Here is a 10,000-nt window from a genome sequence, read left to right as displayed (position 1 = left end):
TGATGCACAGGGGTTACTCTTGGCTCATGCACTCAGGAATTACTCCTGGCGGTGCTCAGGGGACCATATGGGATTCTGGGTATCAAACCCGGGTCGGCCGCGTGCAAGGAAAACGCCCTACCCGCTGTGCTATCGCTCGAGCCCCTGTTGTTGTTCTTTTGAAGGGGCCACAATGTTCAGGGGCCACACCTGACTCGGTGCTCAGGAACCATAACGGTGCTCAGGGGACCATCTGCCTTAGTGGAACTTGAACCCGGCTTGCAGCTGCAGTTGCACGCTAGACAAGCTCTCTAACCCTAGTCCTACCTCTCTGGCCCTTGGAATTTCTCTATTCCTAAGCTCACATTGTGTTACGATAGATCAGTATTTCTCAGCTAGGGCCATATGGCCCCACAGTGGAACCTCAAGATATCCCAAAAGAATATTCCAATATCAAGGGATTGGAATTAGGAACAGGGAACGTTGGATGCCTGGAAACGTGCCATTGAGAGGCATGACTATGGTACTGAAGGCGCAGTTGCAGCATTTTCAAGGTAAAACAGAGTCCTGGGTGCGCATTTGAATGGGACGGCCTTGTGAAGGGCAGACGCCCAAAGGACACATTCGTAGAGTGAAGCTACCCTCGGTCCTTGCTTCCAAAGTGGTGACACTCTCCCTCCTATTCTTCCTGCCAGTCCTCCCTCTGAGCTCCCAGCCTCCCCTTTTCTGTTTCCTTACCTTCTCTCGCTCTTCCACCCAGTTCCCAGTGAGTACTCTGGTGGAATACTGGCTCTCGACCTTCCAGCTTGGAGTAGAGAAAGACTGTGGGCTCCCTGCGGTCACAAATTGCATGGCAAAGAGTCACCCCGAGTTTTGTGAACTTGACCACAAACTCAAAGTTTCCAGCAAGGGAGGAAAATAGACGTGAGGGAGTTGCTAAGGTTGGGGTGTCTTCTTTGCCTTCCCAGGTGTCCTTGTGAGTGAGGAGCAAATGACGCCCCGCCAACTTTGGGGGACGAAGGCCCTCCCCCGCCGAGAATACTGTTGGCCTCCAGAGAGAAGCCTGTGGGTGCAGAAACTCTATTGTTGATGGTCTCCATGGTGACAGGCTCTGAGTATAAACACTCTCCTGAAGGGAGCAGCTGATTCTACAGGAGCCAGGCTGGTGCCACCCAAACTCATCACACCCACTACCACCACCGCCACCACCACAGCAGGGACCAGAAATTGCTGGTCCTTGTGTCATCATCCCCCAAGTTATGATCCTGGCTACAGGTTGATAACCAGGGCGTGAAAGGTGATCACTTTCTCCCCCTAAGTGCTGATGGAGGTGCCAGGCTCATTGGGAGACACGTACCCACTTTCTCCTAGCCAGCCTGTGAAGCCCATGAAGGGCCCGTTGTTGGTTTTTTTATTTTTTTGTTTTTGTTTTTTGCTTTTTGGGTCACACCTGGCAATGCACAGGGGTTACTCCTGGCTCTGCACTCAGGAATCACCCCTGGCGGTGCTCAGAGGACCATATGGGATGCTAGGAATCGAACCCGGGTCTGCCGCGTGCAAGGCAAACGCCTTACCCACTGTGCTATTGCTCCAGCCCCGATGAAGGGCCCGTTTTTACAGATGAGGACACAAACCAAGCGAGACTGTCCAGCTGCACAAAGTCGCAGCTGGTGTTTCAATCTGGATTCTGTTCCATGCCGAGCAGCCTTGTGGCCTAAGAGTTTTCCGATCTGTGCTCAATCTGGCAGGATATGGTTCCTCTATTTATTCTCTCATTCATTCCACAACTGTTTTATTGAGCACATTGTCTCTTGGGCGCTAAACTGGGACGGTATCAGTGACCGGGCCAGGATGCTGTCCCCACTGAGTTCAGGTCAATGAGATAAAGTAGCGTTATCTTGCTACTTGTTTGGCCAAAAATTCAGGATCAATATCCACCTCATAATATATCCACGGAGAGAGGGCTTCTGGTTCAACATATTTCTGAAACATGAAAAATTAAAGAATAGGAAAATAGATTAAGATAAAGCAAACCCCACAAAGTTAGTAAGTAGGTCAAGGCTAAAACATGCCTTGCACCCCATCTCCACCCGGGGCTTCTGCAGCTATCGCTTCCTTGCCCTTAGCATTGACTCAGCACCAAAGGATGCATTCCTAAACACAAATGCTTAGTTTTCCCAGCTGTAGCTTTCATGTAAATGGGACTCTGTATTATATTTCATGTGTGTCTGATTTCTTTTCCTCAATGAAATCAATGTTTGCATGGTTGGCCCACATTGATATAGCTATGGTTGCCGTGATCCTTTTTGTACACAGTGCATGTCAGCTGGCACCCAAATACTACCGTTCTCTAGGGTCATGGTTTTCACACCAGGTCACATGGCTCAGCCTGAGGGCCAGAGGATGCGGTACTGCATGGGGGTTGTGGTGCTGGGGACCTCCAGGTGGTGATCAAGGAACAGGGACTTCTAGGACCACACCTAGAGAAGCCCAGGGACCTCCAGGGGTACACCTCGTGGAATTTAGGGGTCATAGGGTGCTGGGGTTTGAACTGGAGACCTGGATTCCTGACCACTGGGATATCCCCCTGGCTCCCACCAAAGACATTTTTGGGGGGAGTGAGAGTTTTGAACTACACCCAGCAATGCTATAGCTCTGGGCTAGAGTGGTAGCACAGCGGGTAAGGCATGTGCCTTGCTTGCAGCTGACCCGGGTTTGATTCCTCCGTCACTCTCGGAGAGCCCAGCAAGCTACCAAGAGTATCCCACCCACACGGCAGAGCCTGGTAAGTTCCCCGTGGCGCATTCGATATGCCAAAAACAGTAACAACGAGTCTCACAATGGAGACGTTACTGGTGCCTGCTTGAGCAAATCGATGATCAACAGGATGACAGTGATGCAGTGATTTATTAACTTTAAAATAATAAGTGTGTTGAATGATGGTAGCATAAGATACATATGAACATGGACTCATTTCCAAAACAAATTTTTTTTTTTTTTGCCTTTTGGGTCACACCTGGTGATGCACAGGGGTTACTCCTGGCTCTGCACTCAGGAATCACTCCTGGCGGTGCTCAGGGAACCATATGGGATGCTGGGAATCGAACCTGGGTTGGCCGTGTGCAAGGCAAACACCCTACCTGCTGTGCTATTGCTCCAGCCCCCAAAACAAAATATTTATAGAGAAGAATTATGTTCTTGCACATCTCTTCAGTCTCTGGCCTAGTGGAAAAGAACAACTGATGCTTCGATCTAGTTTCTACTTTTGTTTTTGTTTTGGGCGTCACACTTGGCAGTGCTCGGAGCTTGCTTCTGGCTCTGTGATCAGAGAAGGCTCCCGAGGACCTCAAGGCATCATCTGTGGTTTCAGGAATGTCGCTACACTCTGTCAGATGTCAGGATATACTGATTCTTTACATGGGGGAAGCACTCGCTCAAAAACACATGGAGTTAGAAGAAAAGCATTTTCTTTTATTTTTTGAAGTTGGTTTTACCTAGGAAGTGTGAAGAGAGAGTGTGAGAGAGAGTTTCATCAAGTAAAGGAAGAGATAATACACAGCTATGCTGGAAGTGGGTGACTCCAGAATGGAGTGTGTTGTACGAGAAAGTCTGTGCAGAGAGATGTAAACAGTCTTTCATAAAACAGCAAAACTCAGAAAGTGACCCTTTCTGAGAGGGGAGTCGCAATGTGAAGTCTGAAAGGAAGTCTGGGAGGAGCTGTTACATCCCACTGATTGCTCTCCCGCCTGGAACACATCTTTCACCCATTTATGATTTTTATCACATTCTGGTGGTCATTTGAAAAATATTATTTATTAAACTCTATAGATCTTGGGCCGGAGGGATAGCACAGCGGGTAGGGCATTAGCCTTGCACGCGGCCGACCCGGGTTCGATCCCCGGCATCCCATATGGTCCCCCAAGCACCGCCAGGAGTAATTCCTGAGTGCAAAGCCAGGAGTAACCCCTGAGCATCACTGGGTGTGACCTCCCCCCCAAAAAAAAAAGCAAAAAAAAAAAACTCTATAGATCTTCCTTCCTCCGTCCCTCTCAAGGTGCCCGGCAAGCTACTGAGAGTATCTTGCCCACACGGGCAGAGCCAGGCAAGCTACCAGTGGTGTATTTGATATGCCAAAGACAGTAACAATAAGTCTCACAATGGAGACATTACTGGTGCCCGCTCGAGCAAATCCATGAGCAACGGGATGACAGTGATGACAGTCATAGATCTTCCATTGTGAGACTTGTTGATCTTCCATTCCCGGAAGTGCACGGCCACATTTGCAGCCACACATTTTCCTATTGTCTAGTTCTCCCTCTCAGAGAACCCAGCAATTTACTGAGAGTTTCCTGCCCACACAGCAGAACCTGGCAAGCTCCCCATGGCATATTCGATATGCCAAAAACAGTAACAATAATGGGTCTCATTTCCATGACCCTGAAAGAGCCTCCAACGGGAAGGACGAGTAAAGAGATGCTGCTAAAATCTCAGGGCTAGGACAAATGGAGACGTTACTGGCATCTGCTGGAGCAAATCGATGATCAAAGAGATGACAGTGATACAGTAATACAGTGATAGATCTTCCAACAGGATATGTATTAAAGTTACTTTTTTATTAATAGTGTCTACTATTTGTGCTTTTTTTCTTTAGTGATCTCATGGGATGCTTATCAATTTTATCAAAAAGGTATTTGTGCATTAAAATATGCGGCATTTGCCATGTATATCAGTTCGTTCTTTTATATTTTTGAAGTTTTTGCCCATAAGATATTTTAAAAGTATTAAAAAAAAATGGGGCCATAGAAATAGTATAGTGACTAAGCCAGCCTGGGTTTGATCCCCACATGGTCCCCTGAGCCCGCCAGGAGTGATCCCTGAGTGTAGACGCACAGCCAGGAGTGGCCCAGAAAGCCAAAAAAAAAGTATAAAAAGTGGGGCTGGAGCGATAGCACAGCGGGTAGGGCATTTGCCTTGCACGTGGCCGACCCGGGTTCGATTCCCAGCATCCCATATGGTCCCCCGAGCACCACCAGGGGTGATTTCTGAGTGCAGAGCCAGGAGTAACCCCTGAGCATCGTCGGGTGTGACCCAAAAAGCAAAAAAAAAAAAAAAAAAGTATAAAAAGTTTTAAAATACACTTAAAACTATAAAGGCACGTCTAAATACTAAATTTTTCAAGCATTTCAGGAAACTCACCTTTGTTGTTGGTTCAATATTGCTTCTACCTCTTTTTTTCTGGGGCACCAATTACATATTTGCTGTCTTCTTGCTCAGTCTTACCCTTTTTTTTTCCTTTTTGGGTCACACCCGGCGATGCACAGGGGTCACTCCTGGCTCTGCACTCAGGAATCACCACTGGCGATGCTCAGAGGACCATATGGGATGCTGGGAATCGAACCCGGGTCAGCCGCATGCAAGGCAAACACCCTACCCGCTGTGCTATTGCTCCAGCCCCTTTAAAAAAAATTTAATGCGATTTCCAAGTCATTGGTAGTTGAGTTTTCAGCATATATTATTTTTCAACACCAACCCCACCACTGGTGTCAACTTCCCTCCTCCGGTGTTCCCACATTCCCTCCCCACCTCGAACCCCACCCCATTCCCTGCTCACCAACCCGACAGGCACGTTACAAAGTTCCAGTGGCTGGAGCTTAGATCTTAAAAATATACATTCTTTCTCCCATCAAAAAATGGGGCGAAGAAATGAACAGAAACTTTACCAAGGAAGAAATACGAATGGCCAAAAGGCACATGAAAAAGTGCTCTGCATCACTAATCATCAGAGAGATGCAGATCAAAACAACCATGAGATACCACCTCACACCACAGAGACTAGCACACATCCAAAAGAACAAAAGCAACCGCTGTTGGAGAGGATGTGGGGAGAAAGGGACCCTTCTTCACTGCTGGTGGGAATGCCGACTGGTTCAGCCCTTCTGGAAAACAATTTGGACGATTCTCAAAAAATTAGATATTGAATTCCCATTTGACCCAGCAATACCACTGCTGGGAATATATCCCAGAGAGGCAAAAAAGTACAATCGAAACAACATCTGCACATGTATGTTCATCGCAGCACTGTTTACAATAGCCAGAATCTGGAAAAAACCCGAATGCCCCAGAACGGATGACTGGTTGAGGAAACTTTGGTACATCTATACAATGGAATACTATGCAGCTGTTAGAAAAAAGGACGTCAAGAATTTTGTAGTTAAGTGGATGGGCATGAAAAGTTTCATGCTGAGTGAAATGAGTCAGAAAGAGAGAGACAGACATAGAAAGATTGCACTCATCTATGGTATATAGAATAACAGAGTGGGAGACTATCACCCAAGAACTGTAGAAATAAGTACCAGGAGGTTGACTCCATGGCTTCGAGGCTGGCCTCACGTTCCGGGGAAAGGTCAACTCAGAGAAGCGATCACCAACTACATTGTAGTCGAAGGCCATGTGGGGGAAGGGAGTTGCGGGCTGAATGAGGGCTAGAGACTGAGCACAGCGGCCACTCAACACCTTTATTGCAAACCACAACAGCTAATTAGAGAGAGAGAACAGAAGGGAATGCCCTGCCACAGTGGCAGGGTGGGGTGGGGGGGAGATGGGATTGGGGAGGGTGGGAGGGACGCCGGGTTTACGGGTGGTGGAGAATGGGCACTGGTGAAGGGATGGGTTCCCGAACTTTGTATGAGGGAAGTATAAGCACAAAAGTGTATAAATCTGTAACTGTACCCTCACGGTGATTCTCTAATTAAAAATAAATAAATTTTAAAAAAATAAAATAAAAAAAATTAAAAAAAAATACATTCTTTCTTAAATAGGCCAATTTGAGTCAGGTCTGTGTCTTAGGGCTGAAATCGTTCACCTCATCTTCCTCCCATTGGCCTCCTTCCGTTTCCCAGCGTTGACCTGAGTGAGCTTGGTCAGACTCGATCTCTTCAGTTTCTGGCTCCCTACTTCTCCCACCCAGCTCCAATGCCTCGAAGATTGTTTGGGACCCTCACTGGAGGCCTAACTTTGACCCCTAGGTGGTGGGACCTTCCTTAACAGACAGTAAGGCTGTTTTTACCTGCCATTCTCACCCACCACCATGGAAAACCTGCCCCTGTTCTCTTAAGACTCTTTTATCATTTTATTTATTTATTTTTAATTTTTTATTAGTGAATCACTGTGAGGTACAGTTACAGATTTACATATTTCCGTGCTTGTATTTCAGTCATACAATACTCGAGTGCCCATCCCTCCACCAGTGCCCATTCCCCACCACCGATGATCCCAGTATCCCTCCCACCCCTCACCCCATCCTCCCCACCCCACCTCTGTGGCAGGGCATTCCCTTTTGGTCTCTCTCTCATTTTGGGTGTTGTGGTTTGCAATAGAGGTATTGAGTGGCCATCGTGTTCAATCTATGGCCTACTTTCAGCACACATCTCCCATCCCGAGCGGGTCCTCCAACCACACTTTACTTGGTGGCCCCTTCTCCATTTGAGCTGCCTTTTCCCCCAGCATGCGAGGCCGGCTTCCAAGCCATGGAGCAAGCCTCCTGGTATTTATATCTACTATTCTTGGGTGTTAGTCTCCCACTCTGTTATTTTATATTCCACAGGTAAGTGCAATCTTTCTATGTCTGTCTCTCTCTTTCTGACTCATTTCACTTAGTATGATACTCTCTATGTTGGTCCACTTACATGGAAAGTATCATGTTGAGTGAAATGAGTCAGAAAGAGACATACATAGAAATATCACACTCATATGTGGAATATAAAGTAGCAGAATGGGACACTAACACCCAGGAGTAGTAGAGATAAGAACCAGGAGGTCTGCCCCACAGCTTGGAAATTGGCCTCACATGCTGGGGGAAAAGGCAGCAGAGATAGAGAAGGGAACACCTAGTAGAGAATTTTAGGAGGACCCACTCAGGTTGAAAGTGCATACCAAAAGTAGACTATAGACCGAACATGATGGCCACTCAATACCTCTGTTGCAAACTGCAACACCCAACAGGAGAAAGAACAAAGGGAATGCCCTGCAGCAGAGGCAGAGTGGATGGTGGGGGTTGGGGTGGGGGTGGTGGGAGGGATACTGGAAATATTGGTGGGGGAGAATGGGCACTGGTGGACGGATGTAAACCAAATGCAAACATGAAGGTTCATAAGTTTGTAACTGTACCTCACGGTGATTCACTAATAAAAAAAAATAAAAGAGAAAAAAAAGAAAAACTGTTGGTCCACTTATATGCAAAGTTCATTACTTTATTTAAGACTCTTTTAGATTAAGATTCTGAGGTCAGAGGCTGGGGGACAATAGGGAAGACATCACCAGGCAGCCAGAGGGGGAGGGGGAAGTCAGCTGTTCTACCACTGTCTGCCAGCTAGAACATCAGAGACCGAAAGGAAAATGCCCATGGGATTGTACCTCATACTCCCCGTGGTATCCATGGCCCAGTCAAGTAGGGCATTCCCGGTATCTGCACTCTCCCTCAGAGAGACGATGGGCTACCCTTCTGGGTTCATTCGCCCATGAGAGTCACTAATGATGGCTAACTCCAATTTCCTCAACAACGAACTTGGAGATAGTCCCACCCAACCACCCCAGCTTCTACTGTACTTTCCTACTTTCTTTAAATTTTGTTTTGTTTTCTGGTCTACCCCCAGCAATGCTCAAGGGTCACTCCTGGCTCTGCATTCAGGAATCACTCCTGGGTGTGCTCAGGGGACCCTATGAGGTGTCGGGGATTGAAGCTGGGTCTGCTTCGTGCAAATCAAGCCCCTTACCCACTGTACTATCACTCCAGCCCCTCTACTGTACTTTCTTCGAACACCAGACACCTGAACTCTGTGATTCTAGAACCTGGAGTATCCAGGTCATGCCTATTTGAACCCCCAGCCTAACCCCAACTTAGCTTCCCAAACATCAGCAACAGAGAGCCCCGGGGCGGGGGGGGGGGGCTAGAGGATGGAGAAACCCATCCTCGTGCGGCTGTGGCCGAAAGAGCAAGGTCACAATCCCTTAATAAAATCGACGATGGCATTCATGATTTTCCGGGAGCAGGGGAAGTACAGGAAGCCCTTGTCAACAGTGATGAGCGCTCCATGGAAACCATCTTCCAAGTGACACCACGTCACGGGATGCCCAAGTCCTCCAGCCTCTTCTTGTACAAGAGCGAGTGGTCCAGGAGATAATCATACTCGCAGGACACAATGAGAGCTTCGGGCATCTGAGACATCACTTTGTCCTCTGCACAGGGGTGCCACCTCTAACTCCAGCACCATGCGGGTCTCCTGATAGGCGACTTCATTCAGGGGGCGCCGCGGGCTTTGGCCGATAGCCCCTCTGCTTGAAACCTCTCGGGGATGTTATCATGGCCCAACCATTTTCCGTACTTCTCCCGATTTCTGGGGGCAAGTTGGCGCCCGATATCATGGCTCTTTTCCAGGAGGGGTCAATGCTTAGGTAGCTGAGATAACAGTGAGAAGCCAAATACTTCGGGAGCAGCGGGACATTGTTCTGCTGGTTGGAAGGCGACTGGAAATCCAGGCCGTGGAGAGCGGGGTAGATGAGGACCTGGGCACGGATCCTGGGCAGGTGGGGACTGTCCAGAAGTTTTTGGCATATCACCACAGACGCTCCCCCTCCCGCGCTCTCACCACAGACCACCACCCGGCCAGGGTCCACCCCAAACTTGTTCAAGGACTTCAGGAAGTAGATGGTGGCTGCTAGGCAGTCGTTGGTCGCCACAGGATACTTAAACTCGGGCATCTTGCGGTATCTGCGAAGGAACCCAGGGGAACACTTTATCCTGGTCACCCCAGCAGAGCCCCCAAAAACTTGTTGTTTGGCCCCCAATAGCCTGTTTCCTCCTATAAACTCCCTTTTGGAACCTGGGCAGATGAAGTTAAGGGACAGGAGAAAGGAGGTGAATTAGCCCTAATGCCTGACACAGGGGATTGAGTCACGTGAGCTGCTCTTCTCCTAGTCCAGGTGTCCTAGGAGGGGTGATGACGGCCACCAAATCCTGCCATCC

General features: G+C 48.3%; 2 protein-coding genes across 2 annotated transcripts in view; both read right to left on the bottom strand.

Annotated features, from left to right (window-relative positions):
* CFAP107 (cilia and flagella associated protein 107) overlaps positions 1 to 939 on the bottom strand; it is an 11,143-nt gene extending 10,204 nt beyond the window's left edge. Inside the window, exon 1 of the mRNA XM_004607262.3 lies at positions 718 to 939. Coding sequence (XP_004607319.3) covers positions 718 to 831 — 114 coding nt within the window. The 5' untranslated portion in view covers positions 832 to 939. The remainder of the gene's footprint in view (positions 1 to 717) is intronic.
* An 8,036-nt stretch (positions 940 to 8,975) lies between these two features.
* The window catches only part of LOC101558689 (arylacetamide deacetylase-like 3), a 10,952-nt gene continuing 9,927 nt past the window's right edge, over positions 8,976 to 10,000 (bottom strand). Inside the window, 6 exon segments of the mRNA XM_055138259.1 lie at positions 8,976 to 9,103; positions 9,106 to 9,218; positions 9,220 to 9,281; positions 9,284 to 9,366; positions 9,369 to 9,745; positions 9,933 to 9,991. Coding sequence (XP_054994234.1) covers positions 8,976 to 9,103; positions 9,106 to 9,218; positions 9,220 to 9,281; positions 9,284 to 9,366; positions 9,369 to 9,745; positions 9,933 to 9,991 — 822 coding nt within the window.

The sequence above is a fragment of the Sorex araneus genome, chromosome 5 (assembly GCF_027595985.1).
Source record: "Sorex araneus isolate mSorAra2 chromosome 5, mSorAra2.pri, whole genome shotgun sequence".
NCBI lineage: Eukaryota > Metazoa > Chordata > Mammalia > Eulipotyphla > Soricidae > Sorex > Sorex araneus.
The sequence above is the reverse complement of the archived record's forward strand: the minus strand, read 5'-3'. Positions and strand labels throughout refer to the sequence as shown.